The sequence below is a fragment of the Heptranchias perlo genome, unplaced genomic scaffold (genome assembly GCF_035084215.1).
Source record: "Heptranchias perlo isolate sHepPer1 unplaced genomic scaffold, sHepPer1.hap1 HAP1_SCAFFOLD_1114, whole genome shotgun sequence".
NCBI classification, from domain to species: Eukaryota; Metazoa; Chordata; class Chondrichthyes; order Hexanchiformes; family Hexanchidae; genus Heptranchias; species Heptranchias perlo.
This window is the reverse complement of record NW_027138335.1, coordinates 16,246-41,476: the sequence shown is the minus strand read 5'-3', so window position 1 is coordinate 41,476 and position 25,231 is coordinate 16,246. Positions and strand designations below refer to the sequence as shown.

Sequence of the window (25,231 nt, the reverse complement as noted above, 5' to 3'; positions counted from 1 at the left end):
CACACGGACTCTGTCCCCCCCCCCATTCCCACACGGACTCTGTCCCCCCCCCCCCCCCATTCCCACACGGACTCTGTCCCCCCCCCCATTCCCACACGGACTCTGTCCCCCCCCCCCATTCCCACACGGACTCTGTCCCCCCCCCCATTCCCACACGGACTCTGTCCCCCCCCCCCCCCATTCCCACACGGACTCTGTCCCCCCCCCATTCCCACACGGACTCTGTCCCCCCCCCATTCCCACACGGACTCTGTCCCCCCCCCCCCATTCCCACACGGACTCTGTCCCCCCCCCCCATTCCCACACGGACTCTGTCCCCCCCCCATTCCCACACGGACTCTGTCCCCCCCCCCCCACACGGACTCGGGCCCGGCGCCTGCGCACTGTGCGTGTGTTGAGCGCGAGGGGCGGATTGAGCGGGAAATGAGAGTCGGAGAATCTGAAGGAGGGAAAATGGCGGAGTCACCGAGTGAATTCCCCGGGACCCGGGGTTTCTGCATCAGCCGATTAATCGCAGTCTGAGAGCTGCTGGATGTCCAGGTCAGACATTGAAATCCTCGCCGCCCGGCTCCCAGTGACTCAACACCTGATCGCAGCCTTTGGGAAGGAAGGTTTGGGGAGCAGTGAGCACTCGGTCTGGGCCCTCTCTCTCTCTCAATCAAATAGACCCAAATACAATTTAACTCAAAGAGGAACAAGAGCAGCCTGCGATCTCACTGAGTAACGGCTCCATTGGAGAGACACTGAGGAACTGACTCTTCACCGCCTCACGACGGCCCAAAGCGCTTTACACACAATGAGGTGGGTTTGAAGTGTAGTCACTGTTGGAATGGAGGGAATGAGGCAGCTCATTGATGCACAGCAAGATCCCACAAACAGCAATGATCCCACGGACACTATTGGGAGAAGAGCAGGGGAGTTCTCCCCGGTGTCCTGGACAATATTTATCCCTCAACCAACATCATAAAACAGATTATCCGGTCATTATCACATCGCTGTTTATGGGACATCTTCAACCACTGGTTGGAGACAGGATTCCCCCCAAGGTCAAATATCCAGCTGACATTCACCATCACATGAACACTGGCCCCTTGGGGGTGAGGTACTGGGGGGGTGAGGGAGTGACCAGAGCTGTGCTCACCTGAGGAAGGATGTAGCCTCCGAAAGCTTGTGAATTTAAAATAAAATTGCTGGACTATAACTTGGTGTTGTAAAATTGTTTACAATTGTCAACCCCAGTCCATCACCGGCATCTCCACATCATGACTTCTTCCAATAGTGACGGTTCGGTCGTGGAGGGTGAGGGTCCCGGGGAGGCAGCAGCCCAGATTATTTCTGTGGGTCCCTCCTGCTCCTCCATGACACACAAACATAATTGGCCACTTCCCTTTTCCGGGCCTCTTCGATTCCATCGCCCGTGGAGCTGGTCGGAGTGAGCACAGCGCAGGCTCCGGCCTAAAATGGTGATCGGGGGCCCATTTACCCCAATTTCCATATTAACAGGGGCTGATCACCTGAAACAGGCGGTGATTTGGACACCCGGCGGGAGGCCCCTTTCAAAATGGCACCGGCTCCATCGCCGGGGTTACCGGGGCGGGAGAGGCGACTGACCCCCATTCTCAGACTGAGGGGAGTGAGAATCGACCCCCGAGTCTAACTTCACAATCCCCTCTTTTGAATTTGGACTTGGGTGCACAGGGCACAATTTCAAAATTTGCAGATGGCACCAAACTTGGAAGGACAATAAAGAGTGCCCCATAGGCAGGATGGGAACCAGGCCCCACTTCCCCCTTCCTGCATCCCTCTTCCCCCCACTCTTGCTAGCAAAAACACTTACTTTTCTCTCTCTCTCTTTCCCATGGTTTAAACAAGTTGATATTACAGCATCTGATGTTTACAACAGCTTCTCACAGACTTTCAAGGCCTTGCATCTGTCTTACCTTTAACCTTCGAGACAATCTGCTGAATGAGACTTTTCCAATGTGGCCAACCTTCCCAGCATGCTGCCTTGAACAGTCAGTTTAACCGTTCCTTTGTTGAATTAATACTTTTAGCCAAACTCAGCTCCTTTCGTCGGTAATTAATAACTGGTATTGAAAGTCCAAAATCCTTCAGTCGCCCCTCAAGTGAGTGAGAGAGGTTGAACAACTCACTTTAACCGATTCATTGAATCTGAATTGCACTCACTACAGATAAGGTTAAATATTGTCACAAGAAGTTTAATCACCGTCACATTTACGCAAAAGTTCTTTCAAATACAACAAATGAAAAAGAAAAGTGTGAAATCATAACAAGCTGTACAATAACAAAAAGCAGAGACATGATTTTCACCCAAGGATGCTGTCCCACATTATAGACGACCTCCCTCCATTCATGATCCCCAGGGGTAGAGGTCCCCTTTTCAATGTCAGCATGACGTTGTTTCGAATGCACTGTCAGTCTATCAATATTTGGGGTTTTGAACTACAGAAGTAATCTAAGAAAGTGGTTTCCCTCATTACTTCTCAGTCTTAATCTTCAATACCCTCCCCCCTCCTTTGTGGGATCCTGGGGCCTTATCTAAAGTCCTCATCCTGTGAGCATCACAGACCGATCTCCAGCCATTTGCTCTTCTAATCTAAGTTTCATTTGGTTAATATTAAACATCATGATACAGACAAAGAAAATCATAATACATTGTATAGAAAACTACAGAAACTCGGCTCCCCCCAAATACTACCATATTATCAAGAAATCTTGGACTTTAAAGATCCTCCAGCTCTCCAGTCTGGTCCAATGAATCAATACACTTACTTAGTTTCGGACAGATGCGTTACCCCCCTGGGCAGTCCCAGAAGCTCTCAGCGATGCCCAGGAGACCCCGGGGGTGAAATTAGTCTCTGGTGTTCGTGCAACACGGGCGATAGTGAATGGACAGCCCATTTTACACCCGCACCATTTTCTTTCCCACTGAAGTCAGTGTAACTCGGGCTGTCGATTCACCATCGCTGTTTGGAGCGACCGTCAAAGAACAATTTCAAACCCCAGCCTCAGATTTTCACAGCAGCACTTTAAAGGGACCGTGCCCTGTCACTACCATTCACTACTGAGATTAATACAGTCGTTCCCTGTCACTACCATTCACTACTGAGATTAATACAGTCGTGCCCTGTCACTACCATTCACGACTGAGATTAATGCAGTTGTGCCTGCCACTATTCTGATTCACTACTGTGATTAAAAGCACTAAAATTCTACAACTGAAGGAGACAATTAATTGGAACGCCACGAATTACAAGTAAACTCACCAAAAGCAGCTATTTTTAGCTTTAGTGACCGACCCTCACAAAGAAAATCACAAAGACCCCGGATCCTTAAAAGCAGCAAAGCACTGAGCTCCTGACATCATCAGAGGGGCGGAGCCGGGAGTGACATCATCAGAGGGGCAGAGCCGGGAGTGACTTCATCAGAGGGGCAGAGCCGGGAGTGACTTCATCAGAGGGGCAGAGCCGGGAGTGACTTCATCAGAGGGGCAGAGCCGGGAGTGACTTCATCAGAGGGGCAGAGCCGGGAGTGACTTCATCAGAGGGGCAGAGCCGGGAGTGACTTCATCAGAGGGGCAGAGCCGGGAGTGACTTCATCAGAGGGGTGGTGCTGGAACTGACTTCAGAAGGGCAGTCCTCGAAGTGACATCATTGGAGGGGCATTCCTGGAAGTGACATCATTAGAAGGCAGTCCTGGAAGTGACATCATCATGGGGGGCAGTTCCTGGAAGTGAAATCATCAGAAGGGCAGTCGTGGAAGTGATATCAGGCCCCGAAGAGGAAGTGATGTCATGAAATCTCCACTGTCAGGATTAATTTAACAGTTTTAGGGATGTTTTTTCCCAACAACAAAATGCCGGAAACACGGGTTCAGTGAATGTGGTTTGAAATGTGTGTAAATGTGTCAGTGAGTCAGTGACCCGGTGAAATGACACAGTCCCAGCCTCGTAGTCCAACTGAACTTGGATCCGGCTGTTAGACGGGATCAGTGGGAGGCGAGTGAACTGGGAATTGTGACCGGCACTGAGAGAATCAACAAACGAACCAGAATAACGTAAACACCAGGATTTACTGCTGAATCCAAGACCAGACTCTCCCCCCTCTCTCTCTGCACTCCCACACACAATCCCTATTCTCCACTCTTTCCCATCAGTCTCCACATCCCAGGAATGGGATCCTGAGGAGAAACTCTGGGAGCATAGGACTTGGGGCCAGTCTTTAAACCTCTCTGGGTGAGGTGGGTAGGGCTGATCCTGTCCAGTCCGTGTTACTGATCTCAGATCATCCGACAGAACCAAGTTCCAGTTTGCTGTCTTTGGATCCAGGCTCATCGCTGACCTTTGCCCTAGAGAGGAGAGAAGAGATTGGTCAGACAGGGTTATTCCACTCCCATCAATGATTGACAGCTGCAGGGTGGGAGTGTCAGTATTTCCCAGACACTGTCAGCCCCATATTACCTCTTAGACTGTGTTCATCCCCTGTTAAATAAATGGCCTTTGATCAGAATCCCTGTTAAATAGCAGTGTGTGGGTCCCAGTGCTGTACACTCAGTGCAAACACTGCAGTGGAGACACACAGTAGCAGTCAGTTTAATCACACAAGCCCCTAGCACTGTGCACATGTTCTCCCAGACACAATGGAGGGGATTCACCGGCACACAACACATCCCACAGACTCACAGTTACAGCCCCACAATCTCAGCACTGGCTGCACTGGGAACACACAGCTCACAGGAGTGTGTCCTGGGCACTCTCCCTCCTGTTACTGTTCCATCCCGGATACAGGAGTGTGTCCTGGGCTCTCTCCCTCCTGTTACTGTCCCATCCTGAATACAGGAGTGTGTCCTGGGCTCTCTCCCTCCTGTTACTGTTCCATCCTCAATACAGGAGTGTGCCCTGGGCTCTCTCCCTCCTGCTCACAGCTCTGATTAAAGCCTCCATTAGTTTCCACACAGCAGTGTGGATTCAGTTGTGAATTGAGATGAATCTGATGTCCCTTCTGTACATTAAACTGTTGCTCCCTGTTCACTCTGAATTCACCAACACTCCCTCTGGCCCTGGGTCTCAGACTTGGACCAATTCCGAGCTGCGAGGAGGGAACAGGTGCAGGAACTCGACCCTCGAATCCCTCGCACTGAACCCTGACTGAAGAAACATCACCGAGAAAGAAAGGGTTAAATAGAAACAAAGGGTTAAATAGAAATTATGAACAGTGTGATCCCCTGTGATATAAACACACCTTGGAATATTCCCACCCTCCCCCTGATCGACTGCTCGATGACGATCCCTGGGACAGGGGCTGCCCCTGTTGAGCTGATTCAGCCCCCTCCCCGGAGCACAGATACTGACAGCCCTGTGAGGGACAGTGTCCCTTTAAGAGACACTCTGATTGACAGTGTGTAACCCCGCCCCTACCTGACCCATGGCGGGTGAAGCTTTGGCCCATTCCAGTGAGGAATGTTTAAAGCAGGTGTCACTGACGACTGAGGATTAATCTCAGGCTCCTGATCCACACACACAGGGATCTGATATTAAAGTTCGGGGATATTCCCAGCTGTCTGAACACAACTAACCCGACCTGCTAACTGGCCATAACTTTCCAAACATCCGTAGATACGGGAGCGATGCCAGAGGACTGGAGAATTTCAAATGTTACACCCTTGTTCAAAAGAGGTTGTAAGGATAAACCCAGCAACTATAGGCCAGTCAGTTTAACCTCAGTGGTTGGGAAACTTTTAGAAACGATAATCTGGGACAGAATTAACAGTCACTTGGTCAAGTGTGGATTGAATAGGGAAACCCAGCACGGATTTGTTAAAGGCAAATTGTGTTTAACTAACCTGATAGAGTTTTTTGATGAGGTAACAGAGAGGGTAGATGAGGGTAATGCAGTTGATGTGATGTACATGGACTTCCAAAAGGTGTTTGATAAAGTGCCGCATGGTAGGTTTATCATCAAGATTGCGGCCCATGGAATAAAGGGGGCAGTGAAAACATGGATACAGAATTGGCTCAGTGACAGGAAACAGAGAGTAGTGGTGAACGGTTGTTTTTTGGACTGGAGGGAGGTGTGCAGTGGTGTTCCCCAGGGGTTGGTGCTGGGACCACTACTTTTCTTGATCAATCTTCTTCTTTGGCAGTCCCTCAGGGTCGAGGATGACTTGCTTCCACTCCGGGAGGGTGGGTTCCGTGGTGGCTGAACAGTCCAATCACTTTAAATCTATGCCCCCTGGTTATTGACCTCTCTGCTAAGGGAAATCGGTCCTTCCGATCCACTCTATCAAGGCTTCTCATAAATTTGTACACCTCAATTAAATCACCCCTCAGCCTCCTCTGTTCCAAAGAGAACAACCCCAGCCTATCCAGTCTTTCCTCACAGCCAAAATTCTCCAGTCCTGGCAACATCCTCAGAAATCTTCTCTGTACCCTCTCCAGTGCAATTACATCCTTCCTGTAATGTGGTGACCAGAACTGTATGCAATACTGAAGCTGTGGCCAAGCTCGTGTTTCACACAGTACTCCAAGTGTGGTCTAACCAAGGTATATGGAGACCAGAACTGTGCACAGTGCTCCAAGTGAGGTCTAACCAAGGTATATGGAGACCAGAACTGTGCACAGTGCTCCAAATGAGGTCGAACCAAGGTTTGATACAAGTTTAACATAACTTCCCCACTTCTCCATTCAGATGTCCTCAGTACACACCGCCTTCCTCCTCTTTCAGTCCAATCAGTATATTGATCATAATCCCCCTGGAAACCTTATGATTCAATAACAGTTTCTTCATGTCTCAGACAAGCCCAGCCAACGGCAATCATCTCTAACCTGAGGGCTTTAATCGAAGTCCCTCCTCACCTCTTGAAATTCTTAACCTTGACATCTCACCTAAAGTGTGGTGCCCAGAATTGGAGAAAAGCTGCACGTTTTTCCTTATCATTCCCAATATGTCTGAGTGGTACTTTTCCGATCCATTTAGCCTCTTCTGGACAAGTTGAGATATTTTGGACAGGTTCAGGGTGAGCGCTGGAACATCTGGGTCTGTGACTCTCTGAGTCTCAGTCACTCTGTAATGAAAGAGGAGAGAATGTTTTTATCAGTGGGGACATTTCAGATCAGAAACCCAAAGGGGAACGAGTGATCAGTGCAACGGTAGCATAGTGGTTATGTTACTGGGCTAGTAATCCAGAGGCCTGGACTAAAATACAGAGTCATGAGTTCAAATCCCGCCACGGCAGCTGGCGAATTTAAATTCAATTAATTAATTAAATTCAATTAATTAAATAAAAATCTGGAATTAAAATACTAGTATCAGTAATGATGGCCATGAAACTACCGGATTGTCGTAAAAACCCATCTGGTTCACTAATGTCCTTTAGGGAAGGAAGCCTGCTGCCCTTACCCGGTCTGGCCTATATGTGACTCCAGACCCACAGCAATGTGGTTGATTCTTAATTGCCCTCTGAAATGGCCGAGCAAGCCACTCAGTTGTAAAATCTCGCTACGAAAAGTCATAATAAGAATAAAACCGGACGGACCACCCGGCATCGGACCACTAGGCACCGGACACGACAGCGGCAAAACACCAAGCCCAGTCGACCCTGCAAGGTCCTCCTTACTAACATCTGGGGACTTGTGCCAAAATTGGGAGAGCTGTCCCACAGACCAGTCAAGCAACAGCCTGACATAGCCATACTCACAGAATCATATCTTTCAGCCAACGTCCCAGACTCTTCCATCACCATCCCTGGGTATGTCCTGTCCCACCGGCAGGACAGACCCACCAGAGGTGGCGGTACAGTGATATACAGTCAGGAGGGAGTGGCCCTGGGAGTCCTCAACATTGACTCTGGACCCCATGAAATCTCATGGCATCAGGTCAAACATGGGCAAGGAAACCTCCTGCTGATTACCACCTACCGTCCTCCCTCAGCTGATGAATCAGTCCTCCTCCATGTTGAACACCACTTGGAGGAAGCACTGAGGGTAGCAAGGGCACAAAATGTACTCTGGGTGGGGGACTTCAATGTCCATCACCAAGAGTGGTTCGGTAGCACCACTACTGACCGAGCTGGCCGAGTCCTGAAGGACATAGCTGCTAGACTGGGCCTGCGGCAGGTGGTGAGCGAACCAACACGAGGGAAAAACTTACTTGACCTCGTCCTCACCAATCTACCTGTCGCAAATGCATCTGTCCATGACAGTATTGGTAGGAGTGACCACCGCACAGTCCTCGTGGAGATGAAATCCCGTCTTCGCACTGAGGACACCATCCATCGTGTTGTGTGGCACGACCACCGTGCTAAATGGGATAGATTCAGAACAGATCAAGCAGCTCAAAACTGGGCATCCATGAGGCGCTGTGGGCCATCAGCAGCAGCAGAATTGTATTCCAGCACAATCTGTAACCTCATGGCCCGGCATATTCCTCACTCTACCATTACCAACAAGCCAGGGGATCAACCCTGGTTCAATGAGGAGTGTAGAAGAGCATGCCAGGAGCAGCACCAGGCGTACCTAAAAATGAGGTGCCAACCTGGTGAAGCTACAACTCAGGACTACATGCATGCTAAACAGCGGAAGCAACATGCTATAGACAGAGCTAAGTGATTCCACAACCAACGGATCAGATCAAAGCTCTGCAGTCCTGCCACATCCAGTCGTGAATGGTGGTGGACAATTAAACAACTAACGGGAGGAGGAGGCTCTGCAAACATCCCCATTCTCAATGATGGCGGAGTCCAGCACGTGAGTGCAAAAGACAAGACTGAAGCGTTTGCAACCATCTTCAGCCAGAAGTGCCGAGTGGATAATCCATCTCAGCCTCCTTCCGATATCCCCACCATCACGGAAGCCAGTCTTCGGCCAATTCGATTCACTCCACGTGATATCAAGAAACGGCTGAGTGCACTGGATACAGCAAAGGCTATGGGCCCTGACAACATCCCAGCTGTAGTGCTGAAGACTTGTGCTCCAGAACGAGCTGCGCCTCTATCCAAGCTGTTCCAGTACAGCTACAACACTGGCATCCACCCGACAATGTGGAAAATTGCCCAGGTATGTCCTGTCCACAAAAAGCAGGACAAATCCAATCCGGCCAATTACCGCCCCATCAGTCTACTCTCAATCATCAGCAAAGTGATGGAAGGTGTCGTCGACAGTGCTATCAAGCGGCACTTACTCACCAATAACCTGCTCACCGATGCTCAGTTTGGGTTCCGCCAGGACCACTCGGCTCCAGACCTCATTACAGCCTTGGTCCAAACATGGACAAAAGAGCTGAATTCCAGAGGTGAGGTGAGAGTGACTGCCCTTGACATCAAGGCAGCATTTGACCGAGTGTGGCACCAAGGAGCCCTAGTAAAATTGAAGTCAATGGGAATCAGGGGGAAAACTCTCCAGTGGCTGGAGTCATACCTAGCACAAAGGAAGATGGTAGTGGTTGTTGGAGGCCAATCATCTCAGCCCCAGGGCATTGCTGCAAGAGTTCCTCAGGGCAGTGTCCTAGGCCCAACCATCTTCAGCTGCTTCATCAATGACCTTCCCTCCATCATAAGGTCAGAAATGGGGATGTTCGCTGATGACTGCACAGTGTTCAGTTCCATTCGCAACCCCTCAGATAATGAAGCAGTCCGAGCCTGCATGCAGCAAGACCTGGACAGCATCCAGGCTTGGGCTGATAAGTGGCAAGTAACATTCGCGCCAGATAAGTGCCAGGCAATGACCATCTCCAACAAGAGAGAGTCTAACCACCTCCCCATGACATTCAACGGCATTACCATCGCCGAATCCCCCACCATCAACATCCTGGGGGTCACCATTGACCAGAAACTTAACTGGACCAGCCATATAAATACTGTGGCTACGAGAGCAGGTCAGAGGCTGGGTATTCTGCGGCGAGTGACTCACCTCCTGACTCCCCAAAGCCTTTCCACCATCTACAAGGCACAAGTCAGGAGTGTGATGGAATACTCTCCACTTGCCTGGATGAGTGCAGCTCCAACAACACTTAAGAAGCTCGACACCATCCAAGACAAAGCAGCCCGCTTGATTGGCACCCCATCCACCACCCTAAACATTCACTCCCTTCACCACCGGCGCACTGTGGCTGCAGTGTGCACCATCCACAGGATGCACTGCAGCAACTCGCCAAGGCTTCTTCGACAGCACCTCCCAAACCCGCGACCTCTACCACCGAGAAGGACAAGGGCAGCAGGCGCATGGGAACAACACCACCTGCACGTTCCCCTCCAAGTGACACACCATCCCGACTTGGAAATATATCGCCGTTCCTTCATTGTCGCTGGGTCAAAATCCTGGAACTCCCTTCCTAACAGCACTGTGGGAGAACCGTCACCACACGGACTGCAGCGGTTCAAGAAGGCGGCTCACCACCCCTTCTCGAGGGCAATTAGGGATGGGCAATAAATGCCGGCCTTGCCAGCGACACCCACATCCAGTGAACGAATAAAAAAAAACCTGCACCCCTTCTAATGCTCGTACTGACACCCCACAGCAACCCATCCTGAGAATGGCAGAATCCCGGGATTTGCAGTCTCCCTGCATTCACACTGATCTCCACACGAGCAGTGGGATCCTGGTTTGCTGTCATTTCAGCTCAGTGTGTGATTTTCAAAGCCGTCTGTGTTCAGTCCAGTTTCTCTGTACTGGAGCCCTTACCTTTCCATTATTAATTATTATTATCCCGAGGGTCTCCAGTCTGTGCTCCCCCCTCTCTGCAGGAACACACTCACTACGATCATGTGAAGTGAGGAGAGGAGAAGGAACAGCCTCCCAGGGACCTGGGATCGGTGGGATTCCCTCACAGAGTGTCCAGTCACACTGACATTACTGGGACATTTCAGCACACTCTCATTTCTCTGTTAGTGGATAGAATGAGCCAATCACAAGACATTTTACTGTCACTCTGACACTGGGACCTGCCCCTCTCCTCATTTCTCCATGGGCTGGTTGATAGAACAAGCCAATCACACAGCACTTACTGACCCAATGGAATAAAGCTGTCACTGACACACATGGAGCCTTTAGGAAGCCTCGGTTAGATACAGGTCACTGCAGGTTTCTCTCACTCTCAATTCCTGTCTAACAGGTTCCTGAGAAGCTCTACACACCGATGGAACAGCCCATCTCACTCCCATTTCCCACAGGCTGCCTGAGCCAAGAACCCCTCAAACCACAGTTAAACATCACTCAATATTCGCCCCATTTGAAAGCCCCTGATCTGGGGAGGTTTCCAAGCGGTGATTCTACTTTCACTCCTCCCAGATACAGGTGAAGGTTCCCTATCAGCAGCAGGTACTGTATGACTGAGAGGAACTTACCTGGAAAGGAGCTGCTTCGAGTTCTGTGAATAAAGAGAGGAGATCAAATCAGTCAATAGAATCATGGAATCACACAGCACAGGAGGAGGCCATTCGGCCCATCGTGCCTGTGCCGGCTCTTTGAAAGAGCTGTCCAATTAGTCCATTTCCCCTTCTCTTTCCCCATAGCCCTGTAAATTTTTCCCCTTCAAGTATTTTTCCAATTCCGTTTTGAAAGTTATTATTGAATCTGCTTCCACCGCCCTTTCAGGCAGCGCATTCCAGATCAGAACAACTCATTCCGTAAAAACAATTCTCCTCACGCCGCCTCTGGTTCTTCTACCAATTACCTTAAATCTGTGTTCTCTGGTTACTGGCCTCCCTGCCAGTGGAAACAGTTTCTCCTTATTTACTCTATAAAAACCCTTCATGACTTGAACACCTCGATTAAATCTCCCTTGACCTTCTCTGCTCTAAGGAGAACAATCCCAGCTTCTCCAGTCTCTCCACATAATTGAAGTACCTCATCCCTGGTCCCATTCTAGTAAATCTCCTCTGCACCCTCTATAAGGCCTTCACATGCTTCCTAAAGTGCGGTGCGCAGACCTGGACACAATACTCCAGCTGAGGCCTAACCAGTGATTTATAAAGGTTTTGAATAACTTCCTTGCTTTTGTACTCCAAGCCTGTTTATAAAGCTCAGGATCTCGTATTCTTTTTTAACAGCTTGATCAAATTGTCCTGATCACCTTCAAAGATTTCTGTGGATGATTCCCCAGATCTCTCTGTTCCTGCACCCCCTTTAAAATTGTACCATTTAGTTTATATTGCCTCTCATTTTTCCTTCCAAAATGCATCACTTCACACTTCTCTGCATTAAATTGCATCTGCCATGTGTCCGCCCATTTCACCAGTCTGTCCATGTCCTCCTGAAGTCTGTTACTATCCTCCTCACTATTTACTACATTTCCAAGCTTTGTGTCAGCCGCAAACATTGAAATTATGTTCCATATACCCAAGTCCAGGTCATTAATATATATCAAAAAGATCAGTGGTCCTAATACTGACCCCTGGGGAACACCACTGTAAACTTCCCTCCAATCTGAAAAACAACCGTTCACCACTACTCTCTGCTTTCTGTCCCTAAGCCAATATGTATCCACGCTGCCACTGTCCCTTTAATCCCATGGGCTTTAATTTTGCTAACAAGTCCATTATGTGGGACACAAAAAAATGCAAAGTGATACATTTCGGTAGGAAGAACGAGGAGAGGCAATACAAACTAAAGGGCATAATTCCAATAGGGGTACGGGAACAGAGAAATCTGGGGGTTTATGTGTACAAATCGTTGAAGGTGGTAGGGCAAGATGAGAAAGCGGTTAAAAAAGCAAACGGGATCCTGGGCTTTATAAAGCGAAGCATAGAGTGCAAAAGTATGGAAGTCATGATGAAACTTTATGAAACACTGGTACGACCACAACTGGAGTATTGTGTCCAGTTCTGGGCACCGCACTTTAGGAAAGATGTGAAGGCCTTAGAGAGGGTGCAGAGGAGATTTTCTTGAACGATTCCAGAGATGAAGGACTTTAGTTACATGGATAGACTGGAGAAGCTGGGGTTGTTCTCCTTGGAACAGAGATGGTTGCGAGGAGATTTGATCGAGGTATTCAAAATCATGAAGTGTCTAGACAGAGTAAATCGAGAGAAACTGTTCCCATTGGTGGAAGGGTCAAGAACCAGAGGACATAGATTTAAGCTGATTGGCAAAAGAACCAAAGGTGATATGAGGAAAAACTTTTTTACACAGCGAGTGGTTAGGATCTGGAATGCACTGCCCGAGGGGGTGGTGGAGGCAGATTCAATCATGGTCTTCAAAAGGGAACTGGATAACTACTTGAAAGGAAAAAAATTGCAGGGCTACAGGGAAAGGGCGGGGGAACGGGACTAGCTGGATTGCTCTTGCATAGAGCCGGTGTGGACTCGATGCGCTGAATGGCCTCCTTCCGTGCTGTAACCTTTCTATGATTCGATGATTCTATGATTTATCATATGTCTTCTGAAAGTCCATATACACAACATCAACTGCACAACCCTCATCAGATCTCTCAATTATTTTTGAATCATAGAATCATAGTATTAATGCACCGAAGGAGGCCGTTCAGCCCATCGTGTCTGTGCTGGCTCTTTGGTAGAGCTATCAAATTAGTCCAACTCCCCCGCTCTTTCCCCATAGCCCTGTAAATTTTACCCCTCCAAGTATTTATCCAATTCCATTTTGAAAGTTATTATTGAATCTGCTTCCACCGCCCTTTCAGGCAGCGCATTCCAGATCAGAACAACTCGCTGTGTCAAAAAATTCTCCTCTTCTCACCTCTGATTCTTCTTCCATCTTAAATCTGTGTCTAATGGTTACAGAACCTTATAAGACCATAAGAGATAGGAGCAGGAGTAGGTCATTCGGCGCCTCGAGCCTGCTCCACCATTTAATGAGATCATGACTGATCTGATTTTTATCTCAACTCCACTTTCCCGCCCTTTCCCCATATCCTTTGACTCCCTTGCTGATCAAAAATGTGTCTAACTCAGCCTTGAATGTATTCAATGACTCAGCCTCCACAGCTTTTTGGGCTAAAGAATTCCAAATACTCACGACCCTCTGGGAGAAGAAATTCCTCCTAATTTCCGTCTTAAACGGGTGACCCCTTATTCTGAGACCATACCCCCTCGTTTTAGATTCCCCCACGAGGGGTAACATCCCCTCAGCATCTACCCTATCGAGTCCCCTCAGAATCTTGTGTGTTCCAATAAGATCTCCTCTCATTCTTCTAAACTCCAATGAGTATAGACCCAACCTGTTCAATCTTTCCTCATAAGACAACCCTTCCATACCCGGAATCAACCGAGTGAACCTTCTCTGAACTGCCTCCAATGCAAGTATGTCCTTCCTTAAATAAGGGCACCAGAACTGTCCGCAGTACTCCAGGTGTGGTCTCACCAGCACCCTGTACAGTTGTAGCATGACTCCCCTGCTTTTATACTCCATCCCCCTAGAAGTAAAGGCCAACCTTCTGCCAATGGAAACAGTTTCTCCTCATTTACTCTATCAAAACCCTTCATGATTTTGAACACCTCTATTAAATCTCCCATTAACCTTCTCTGCTCGAAGGAGAACAACCCCAGCTTCTCCAGTCTCTCCACATAATTGAAGTACCTCATCCCTGGTCCCATTCTCGTAAATCACTTCTGCATCCTCTCTCAGGCCTTGACATCCTTCCTAAAGTTCAGTGCCCAGAATTGGACACAATACTCCAGCTGGGGCCTAACCAGTCATTTATAAAGGTTTAGAATAACTTCCTTGCTTTTGTAATCTATGCCACTGTTTATAAAGCCAAGGATCCCATGTGCTTTTTTAACAGCCTCCTCACCTTGTCCTGCCACCTTCAAAGATTTGTGTACGTACACCCCCAGGTCTCTCTATTCCTGCACCCTCTTTAAAATTGTACCATTTAGTTTATTTTGCCTCTCCTCATTCTTCCCACCAAAATACATCACTTCACACTTCTTTGCATTAAATTGCATCTGCCATGTTTCTGCCCATTTCACCAGTCTGTCTCTGTCCTCCTGAAGTCTGTTACTATCCTTCACATCGTTTACTACATTTCCGAGTTTTGTGTCATCTGCAAACTTTGAAATTATGCCCTGTATACCCAAGTCCAGGTCATTAATATATATCAAAAAGAGCAATGGTCCTAACACTGACCCCTGGGGAACACCACTGTAAACTTCCCTCCAGTCTGAAAAACAACCGTTCACCACTACTCTCTGCTTTCTGTCTCTGAGCATATTTCGTGTCCACACTGCCACTGTCCCTTTAATCCCATGGGCTTCAATTTTGCTCACAAGTTTTCATCGAAGAATTCAATCAAGTTAGTCAGATACGATTTGCCTTTAATAAATCTGTGTTGTCTGTTGTTTATTATCCCATTTTCTTCCAAGTGACAATTAATTTTGTCTCGGATTATTGTCTCTAGAAATTTCCCCACCATCGACGTTAGGCTGACTGGCCTGTAGTTGCCGGGTTTATCCCTCTCCCCTTTTTTGAACAGAGGTGTAACATTTGCAATCCTCCAGTCCTCTGGCAACATTCCCATATCCAAGGAGGATTGGAATATTGTGGACAAAGCCTCCACTATTTCCACCCTTACTTCCCTCAGCAACCTAGGATGCATCCCACCCGGACCGGGTGACTTTTCTACTTTGAGCGCTGCCAACCCTTTCAGTACTTCCTCTTTATCTATTTTAATCCTCTCCAGTTTCTCTACCCCCTCGTCCTTTACTGTAAGATTGGCAGCATCCTCTTCTTTAGTGAAGACCGATGCAAAGTATTCATTTAGTACCTCAGTCATGCCCTTTGCCTCCACGAGAAGAGTTTCTTTTGAAGAACATAAGAAAAGGAGCAGGAGTCGGCCATTCGGCCCCTCGAGCCTGCTCCACCATTCAATCAGATCATGGCTGATCTTCGACCTCAACTCCACTTCCCGCACGCGCACGATCCCCATATCCCTTCATTCCGTTAGTTTCCAAAAATCTGTCAATCTCAGTCTTGAATATACTCAACGACTGAGCATCCACAGCCCTCTGGGTAGAGAATTCCAAAGGTTCACAACCCTCGAAGTGAAGAAATCTCTCCTCATCTTGGTCCTAAATAGGCTAATTTCTCCTTATCTTGAGACTATGCCCCCTAGTTCTAGACTCTCTAGCCAGGGGAAACAGCCTCTCAGCATCTACCCTGTCGAGCCCTCTCAGAATCTTATATGTTTCAATGAGATCACTTCTCATTCTTCTAAACTCCAGAGAATATAAGCTCATTCTACTCAATCTCCCCTCATAGGACAACCCTCTCATCCCAGGAATCAATCCAATGAACCTTCATTGAACCCCCTCTAAGGCAAGTATATCATTCCTTTGATAAGGAGACCAAAACTGTACACAGTACTCCAGGTGTGGTCTCACCAGAGCCCTGTATAATTGCAGCAAGACTTCCTTACTGTTATACTCCAACCCGCTTGCAATAAAAGCTAACGTACCATTTGCCTTCCTAATTGCTTGCTGTACCTGCATGTTAACTTTCTGTGATTCTTGTACAAGGACACCCAAATCCCTCTGACTGCCAACATTTTTTAGTCTCTCACCTTTTAAAAAATATTCTGCTTTTCTATTCTTCCTGCCAAAGTGGATAATTTCACATTTCTGCACATTATACTCCACCTGCCACCGTCTCGCCCATTCACTTAACCTGTCTATATCCATTTGCAGCCTCTTTGCATCCTCCTCACAGCTTACTTTCCCACCTATCTTTGTATTGTCAGCAAACTTGTATACATTACACTCGGTCCACTAATCTAATCATTGATATAGATTGTAAACAGCTGAGGCCCAAGCACTGATCCTTGTGGCACCCCACTAGTAATAACCTGTCAACCCGAAAATGACCCGTTTATTCCTACTCTCTGTTTTCTGTCCATTAAGCAATCTTCAATCCATGCTAATATATTACCCCCAATCACATGGGCCCTAATCTTCTGTGGCACCTTATCGAATGCCTTTTGAAAATCCAAATATACTACATCCACCAGTTCCCCTTCATCTACCCTGCTAGTTACACCCATAAAAAGCTCTAGTAGATTTGTCAAACACAATTTCCCTTTCATAAAACCGTGCTGACTCTGCCTAATCATATTACGATTTTCTAAGTGCCCTGTTACTACGTCCTTAATAATAGGTTCTAGGATTTTCTCCACCACTGATGTCAGGCTAACTGGCTTATAGGTCCCTGTTTTCTCTCTCTCTTCTATCTTGAATACGGGTTTACATTTGCTACCTTCCAATCAACAGGTACTGTTCTAGAATTGAGGGAATTCTGGAAGATCAAAACCAATGCATCCACTATCTCTGCAGCCAAAAACCCCACGATGTAGACCATCAGGTCCAGGGGATTTGTCAGCTTTTAGTCCCATTAATTTCTCCAGTACTTTTTCTTTACGAATCATAATTACTTTATGTTCCTCACTCTCATTTGCCCCTTGGTTCCCCACTATTTCCGGTATGTTTTTGTCTCTTCAACGGTGAGGACAGATACAAAATATTTGTTTAACATCTCTGCCATTTCCTTAATCCCCATTATAATTTCTCCTGTCTCTGCCTCTAAGTGACCCATGTTTACTTTAACTAATCTCTTCCTTGTTACATACCTGTAGAAGCTCTTACAATCTGTTTTTATATTTCTTGCTAGTTTACTCTCATATTCAATTTTCTCCCTCTTTATCAATTTCTTGGTCATCCCTGACTGATTTCTAAAACCCTCCAAATCCTCAGGCTTACTGCTCTTTTTGGTAACATTGTAAGCCTCTTCTTCTAATCGAATACCATCCTTAACTTCTCTAGATAGCCGCGGTTGGATCACTTTTCCTGTGGAGTTTTATCGTCCTTCATCGGCCCCACCTTTCCTTTAACTACCCTTTTACACTTTGTAAGTTTCTAAAAGACTTTATGTTACCCGCTAATCTTTTCTCATACATTATCTTTGCCCCTTTCATTTCCTTTTTCAGTTCTCCTCTGCACTTTCTGTATTCTGTTTGATTCTCTACTGTGATTACTGTCTATTTAGAACCTGACATTTATCATAAGCCTCCTTTTTCTGTTTCATTTTAAATTCTATTTCTTCAATCATCCAGGGAGCTCGAGCTCTGGATGCCCTTCCTTTTCCCCTCACAGGAATGTGTCTAGTCTGTACCCGAACTATCTCCTCTTTGAAGGCCTCCCATTGCTCATTTACTATTTTACCTGCCAGTTTTTGTTTCCAATTCACCTGGGCCAGATCCCTTTTCAACAACTTGCTGAAATTAGCCCTTCTCCAGTTGAGTATTTTTACATTTGATTGTTTCTTGTCCTTTTCCATTACTTTTCTAAACCTAATGATATTGTGATCACTGTTTCCCAAATGCTCCCCCACTGAAATGTGCTCCACTTCCCCACTTCATTCCCCAGAACGAGATCCAGCGCTGCTTCCTTCCTCATTGGGCTGGAAACATATTGAAGAAAGTTTTCCTGAACACATTTGAGGAATTCCTCCCCCTCTTTGCCCTTTACTCTGTTTTTTCCCCAGTCTATATTCGGAGAATTGAACTCCCCCATTATCACTATTCGATTGTTCATACAACAAACAAATCAACACCCAATGAAACCAAACCGTGAATTTGGGATTGAGAGTAAAGAGTTCAGTGTATAACAGTAGGTGGGGCCAGTCACAGGAATGGGGAATAATCCAACATTTCACTGCACTCCATCCTGGGGCAGCACCAACACTCCTGGGGCAGGGCTGAGGGGGCAGCACCAACACTCCTGGGGCAGGGCTGAGGGGGCAGCACCAACACTCCTGGGGCAGGGCTGAGGGGGCAGCACCAACACTCCTGGGGCAGGGCTGAGGGGGCAGCACCAACACTCCTGGGGCAGGGCTGAGGGGGCAGCACCAACACTCCTGGGGCAGGGCTGAGGGGGCAGCACCAACACTCCCGGGGCAGGGCTGAGGGGGCAGCACCAACACTCCCGGGGCAGGGCTGAGGGGGCAGCACCAACACTCCCGGGGCAGGGCTGAGGGGGCAGCACCAACACTCCCGGGGCAGGGCTGAGGGGGCAGCACCAACACTCCCGGGGCAGGGCTGAGGGGGCAGCACCAACACTCCCGGGGCAGGGCTGAGGGGGCAGCACCAACACTCCCGGGGCAGGGCTGAGGGGGCAGCACCAACACTCCTGGGGCAGGGCTGAGGGGGCAGCACCAACACTCCTGGGGCAGGGCTGAGGGGGCAGCACCAACACTCCTGGGGCAGGGCTGAGGGGGCAGCACCAACACTCCTGGGGCAGGGCTGAGGGGGCAGCACCAACACTCCTGGGGCAGGGCTGAGGGGGCAGCACCAACACTCCTGGGGCAGGGCTGAGGGGGCAGCACCAACACTCCTGGGGCAGGGCTGAGGGGGCAGCACCATTGCTGGGCCCCACCAACAATCTTCAAACAATTCAGCCCCACACCAGCCTCACAGAAACGCCCCATTCCCCAGACATGGCCCTGTGTATATTGAAGATGTACCTGAATAAAGGAGAGAGGGTCCCTCTGTAGCAGACTCTGGTATTCTCCATCTATTAATGTCATCTGTTCCATCCTCTTGTTTAATGCTTCAGAACAGCTTCTAATCTGAGAGAGCGCTCGGAGCCCCTCCTCATCGATCAGTTTCAGTGCGTATTCTTCATCTTCTTCCAGCTGTCTCCTCCAGTCAGAGTAGCTCTTCGATAGCTTTCCTTTCAGCTCATTGATTCGTGTCTGAAACCCAAACCAACTCTCATTACAAACGGCCCTTCCACACAGCTCTTACCCTGAGCACACGACACTTTCCAGGGACGGGACAGTTTGTTTCGATCACTACTCGATCACCCGTTAAAGATAGACGAGCAGTGGGGGGTGTCTACTAGGAGAGAAAACAGAGTTTAATGAGTGTTGCCTTGAGCCTTGAGTTTAAAAGAAAGAGCACTGTATTTGGACTGTGTATGGCACTGCCACCTGGTCCATCCACACCTGGAGTGATGGGTCCAGTTTTGGTGCCCACACCTGGTGAAGGAGATCAAGACTGGAGAGGACGGTGGCCAGAATGACACGTAGTCCGATGGATTTAATTCTGAGGATTGGCTCCAAGAGGGAGGGCGATTTAGAGAAAAGCAGGCCGGGAGGGACAGGATTGATGTTTTTAAAACGATCGAGGAATTATTGGACTCACTGGTTGGGTGAGGTATTGAGATGGATCGGGATGGTAGGACCAGAGGGTCTGTGTATAAAATCCATAGGCACAGAGTTAGGTTGGACACCAGAGTCCTCGATATCTGGAACAGACTCCCTGAACATGTGGGGGGTTTGGAGTCACTCCCACCCTTTAAAAGGGAGCTGGGGAGGAATTTCCCAGAGTTTGTCCTGAATTGGCTGCAGATTCCAGAGTAAATCCAGTCCCATTTTTCCCTACCTTTATTTCAGCTTCTGATCTCTCCAAGTCTCGCTGTTTGCTGGAACAATTCTGCTGGATTCCCCGAAGCCTCTCGATTTCTCTCTCCAATTCTTCCTGTAAAGGCAATTGGAAAGTTTTCAAAAGGGATTCAAACTGGGATTTAAAGGGGAAATGATTCCGTTCCAGGAGTGACCCCACTGGGTGTGGATAGAAAGTGGTTTGGGGGATTCTCAGTGTCTGGGCCCTGAGCAGAAATATTCCCTTCTGTGGCTCTCAGTAAAGAGGCGCTCCCCGCCCTGTATAAACTGAGTGACCACACACACCGGCTTCTTTTCACACTGACACACCGTGTGCTGCATTTTCACACGGACTCAGCTCCTCCATTTCCAGGAATCAGCCGAGGGGAAAGGGAGACAGACTCAGTCACACCAGCATTTCTCAAACACCAATTCCCTCTTGTTGTGAGAAACAGTTTCTCCCCCCAGCCCCTGAGTCACTCCCCGTGGGTGTCCCTCACTCCCCCCACTGGTGATGGTCCTCTCCCTGATGGTCAGATGGCAGAATACCCCAGTGTTACACAGGGCTCCAACATGCTCTGCTCTACAGCCCTATGCCATGGAGTGCCAGTTCTCACAGGTGCCCACACAGTGAATTACTGAGCTCCACAATGCCCTCACCAGGAGGGGCTGAGTGTGGGTGAGGGGCAGTCACCCTGGGCCACTCTCACACCCCTCCCAGTGCCCACCCTGTTCTCTCAGACAGACTGTAAGAGAAAGGGGAGGGAGCATCTGACTGACAAAAAAACCAAATAGCAGTAAACCTAGAAACATAGAAAATAGGAGCAAGAGTCGGCCATTCGGCCATTCAAAATGATCATGGCTGATCGTCTAACTCAGTCCCCTATTCCTGCTTTTTCCCCATTTCCCATGACCCCTTGAACATTAAGAAATATATCTATCTCCTTCTTGAATATATCTAATGACTTGGCCTCCACTGCCTTCTGTGGTAGAGAATTCCACAGGCTCACCACCCTCTGAGTGAAAAAATTTCTCCTCATCTCGGTTCTAAATGGCATACCCCGTATCCTGAGTCTGTGACCCCTGGTTCTGGACTCCCCAGCCATCGGGAACATCCTCCCTGCATGTAGTCTGTCTATTCCTGTTAGAATTTTATATGTTTCAATGAGATCACTTCTCATTCTTCTAAACTCTAGTGAATATAGGCCTAGTCGACCCCATCTCTCCTCATACGTCATCCCAGGAATCAGTCTGCTAAATCTTTGTTGCACTCCCTCCATGGCAAGGACATCTTTCCTCAGATAAGGAGACCAAAACTGCACATAATACTCCAGATGTGGTCTCACCAAGGCCCTGTATAACTGCAGTAAGACATCCCTGCTCCTGTACGCAAATCCTCTTGCAATGAAGGCCAACATACCATTTGCCTTCCTAACTGCTTGTTGCACCTGAATGCTCGCTTTCAGCGACTGGTGTACAATGGTGATAGATTGGGAAAAGGGGAGGTGCAACGAGACCTGGGTGTAGGTCTCGTTGCACCTCCCCCTTTCCCAATCTGTCACCATTCAGATAATAATCTGCCTTTCTGTTTTTACAACCAAAGTGGATAACTTCACATTTATCCATGTTATACTGCATCTGCCATGTTCTTGCCCACTCACCCAACTTGTCTAAATCACATTGGAGCCTCATTGCATCCTCCTCACTGCTCACATTCCACCCCAGCTTTGTGTTGTCTGCAAACTTGGAAATGTTACATTTCGTTCCCTCATCCAAATCATTGATATATATTGTGAATAGCTGGGGTCCAAGCACTGAACCCTGTGGTACCCCACTAGTCACTGCCTGCCACCTGGAAAAAGACCCGTTTACTCCTACTCTCTGTCAATCAATTCTCAATCCATGCCAGTATATTCCCCCCAATCCCATGTGCTTTAATTTTGCACACTAACCTCTTGTGTGGGACCTTATGAAAAGCCTTCTGAAAATCAAAATACATCACATTCACTGGTTCTCCCCTATCTATTCTACTAGTTACATCCTCAAAAAACTCCAGTAATTTGTTAAGCATGATTTCCCTTTCATAACCCATGCTGACTTTGTCCAATCCCATTAATGCCCTCCAAGTGTTCTGTTATCACATCTTTTATAATAGACTAGCATTTTCCCCATTACTGATGTTAGGCTAACTGGTCTGTAATTCTCTGTTTTTTCTCTGCCTCCTTTTTTTTTTAAAATAGTGGGGTTACATTTGCCACCTTCCAATCTGTAGGAACTATTCCAGAATCTATAGAATTTTGGAAGATGATCACCAATGCATCCACTATTTCCAGGGCCATTTCCTTTAGTACTCTGGGATGTAGATTATCAGGCCCTGGGGATTTGTCAGCCTTTAGCCCCATTAATTTCCCGAGCACTATTTTTTTTACTAATACTGGTTTCTTTCAGTTCCTCCCTCTCACTAGACCCTTGGTTCCCTAACATTTCTGGGAGGTTATTTGTGTCCTCCTTTGTGAAGACAGAACCAAAGTATATGTTTAATTGTTCTGCCATTTCTTTGTTCCCCATTATAATTTCTCCCATTTCCGACTGTAAGGGACCTACATTTGTCTTCACCAATCTTTTTCTCTTGACATATTTATAGAAGCTTTTACAGTCAGTTTTTATGTTCCCTGCTAGTTTACTCTCATACTCTATTTTTCCCCTCTTAATCAATCTCTTTGTCCTCCTTTGCTGAATTCTGAACTGTTACCAATCCTTAGGCTTGCCGCTTTTTCTGGCAATTTTATATGCCTCCTCTTTGGATCTAATACTATCCCGAATTTCTTTTGTAAGCCACGGTTGAGCCACCTTTCCTGTTTTATTTTTGCGCCAGACAGGAATGAATAATTGTTGTAATTCCTGCACATGTTCTTTAAATATTCGCCATTGTCTATCCACCGTCGTCCCTTTTAGTAAAGTTCCCCAATCTGTCATAGCCAACTCGCAACTCATACTTTCGTAATTTCCTTTATTTAGATTCAGGACCCTAGTTTCAGATTCAACTACTTCACTCTCCATCTTAATGAGGAATTCTATCATGTTATGGTCGCTCTTCCCTAAGGGACCCCGCACAACAAGATTGTTAATTAATCCTTTCTCATTGCACAATACCCAGTCTAGGATCGCCTGCTCTCAAGTTGGTTCCTCAACGTATTGGTCTACAAAACCATCATGTACACACTCCAGGAATTCCTCCCCCACAGTATTATTGCTAATTTGGTTTGACCAATCTATATGTAAATTAATGTCACCCATGATTGTAGTTGTACCCTTCTTGCATGCATCTCTAACTTCCTGTTTAATGCCATCCCCTACATCTTCACTATTGTTTGGGGGCCTATAGACAACCCCCACCAACGTTTTCTGCCCCTTGGTGTTTCTTAGCTCCACCCATACAGATTCCACATCGTGATTTTCCGAGCCAATATCCTTCCTCACTATTGCATTGATTTCCTCCTTTACTAGCAATGCTACCCAACCTCCTTTCCCTTTTTGCCTGTCCTTCCTAAATATTGAATACCCCTGGATGTTCAGTTCCCATCCTTGGTCACCCTGCAGCCATGTCTCTGTAATCGCAACTATATCAGAACCGTTAATATTTATCTGCGCTGTTAATTCAACTAACTTATTGCGAATGCTCCGCGCATTTGGACACAATGCCTTTAGACTTGTCTTTTTAAGATTGCTAGTCATCTTAGTTTTATTTTGCACTATGGCCCTATTTGTTTCTCGCCCTTGTTTACTCTGCCTTCCACTATTGCTTCTTCCCTTTCTGTCTTTTGTTTCTATGCTTGTTTCCCCCTCCTCTGTCTCCCTGCTCAGGTTCCCATCCCCCTGCCATTCTAGTTTAAACCTTCCTCAACAGCACTAGCAAACACCCCCGCAAGGACATCGGTCCCGGTCCTGCTCGGGTGTAACTCGTCCCGCTTGTACAGGTCCCACCTTCCCCAGAACCGGTCCCATTGTCCCAGGAATCTAAATCCCTCCCTCCTACACCATCCCTGCAGCCACGCATTCATCTGGTCCATTCTCCTGTTCCTGTACTCACTAGCACAGACCCAGGGCAGCATGAAAACTCTGGGCTAAATCAGCACTGTCTGCAATCAGTTCTAATTAATGTTCGTCATCAACAGGAAAACTCTCCCTCACTGTATTTAATATCAGAAATTATGTCACTCACCTTAATTGCAGCTTGTGCCTGATCGAGGCTCAGCAGTGTGTGGGATTTATGTTTCCCTGTTATGCAGGAAACACACACACTCTCTGCATCATCTTTACAGTAGTTTTCAAAGACCTTCTTATGGTCAAGGCACTGTCTCTCTGTAAGATCAGCCGTAGGCTCGATTAGGGTGTGATCTTTCAAGGCCTCTTTCATTAAATGTGGTTTTAAATGAAGGGAGCAAAAGGAAGTTTCACATTTCAGACACGTCTTCACAGCCGGAGTTCGATTCCCATCACAATACTCACACATGACACGGCCTGAATCAGCAGGAGGCTGTGAGCGATTGTATTTCTCCACGATATTACACAGCGTGAAGTTTCTCTCCAGACTGGGCCTGGGGTTGAATTTCCGGCGACACTGAGGACACTCAAACCCTTCTGGGCCTGCTGTCTGGGCCCAAACTCCCTCAATACATTTCAAACAGAAACTGTGCAGACAGGGTAATATCACAGGGTCCTGGTACACCTGGAGACACACAGCACAGGTTAATTCATCCTCTAAAGCTCCAGGCTCCATTCCTGCAGCACCTGAAAGAGTTTTCACACAGCACAGAGAGAGAGAGCGAG

At 47.7% G+C, this 25,231-nt stretch overlaps 1 protein-coding gene across 2 annotated transcripts; it reads right to left on the bottom strand.

Moving 5' to 3' along the window:
- Positions 1-2,203: 2,203 nt before the first annotated feature.
- LOC137307808 (E3 ubiquitin/ISG15 ligase TRIM25-like) lies at positions 2,204-25,231 on the bottom strand. 2 transcript variants are annotated; one of them, XM_067976921.1, is made up of 6 exons: positions 24,624-25,231; positions 20,403-20,498; positions 19,481-19,711; positions 11,359-11,381; positions 6,875-7,083; positions 2,204-4,368 (listed from the first exon to the last, which is right to left on the bottom strand). In XM_067976921.1, the coding sequence occupies exons 1-6, from the start codon at positions 25,179-25,181 to the stop codon at positions 3,836-3,838; spliced, it is 1,650 nt and encodes a 549-aa protein (XP_067833022.1). In that variant the 5' UTR covers positions 25,182-25,231; the 3' UTR covers positions 2,204-3,835. The 2 variants fall into 2 exon arrangements, with proteins under 2 accessions (XP_067833022.1, XP_067833023.1); XM_067976922.1 differs by having other exon boundaries at positions 6,905-7,083.

Bases quoted from the DNA above. Each gene is read 5' to 3' on its own strand.
- LOC137307808 (XM_067976921.1), bottom strand. From the start codon at position 25,181: ATGGAGCCTGGAGCTTTAGAGGATGAATTAACCTGTGCTGTGTGTCTC. The intron at 20,499-24,623 runs GTGAGTGACATA...TTGCCTTTACAG, and splicing joins AGGCACAAGCTGCAATTAAG to GAAGAATTGGAGAGAGAAAT. The intron at 7,084-11,358 runs GTAAGTTCCTCT...CTTTCATTACAG, and splicing joins TCGAAGCAGCTCCTTTCCAG to AGTGACTGAGACTCAGAGAG.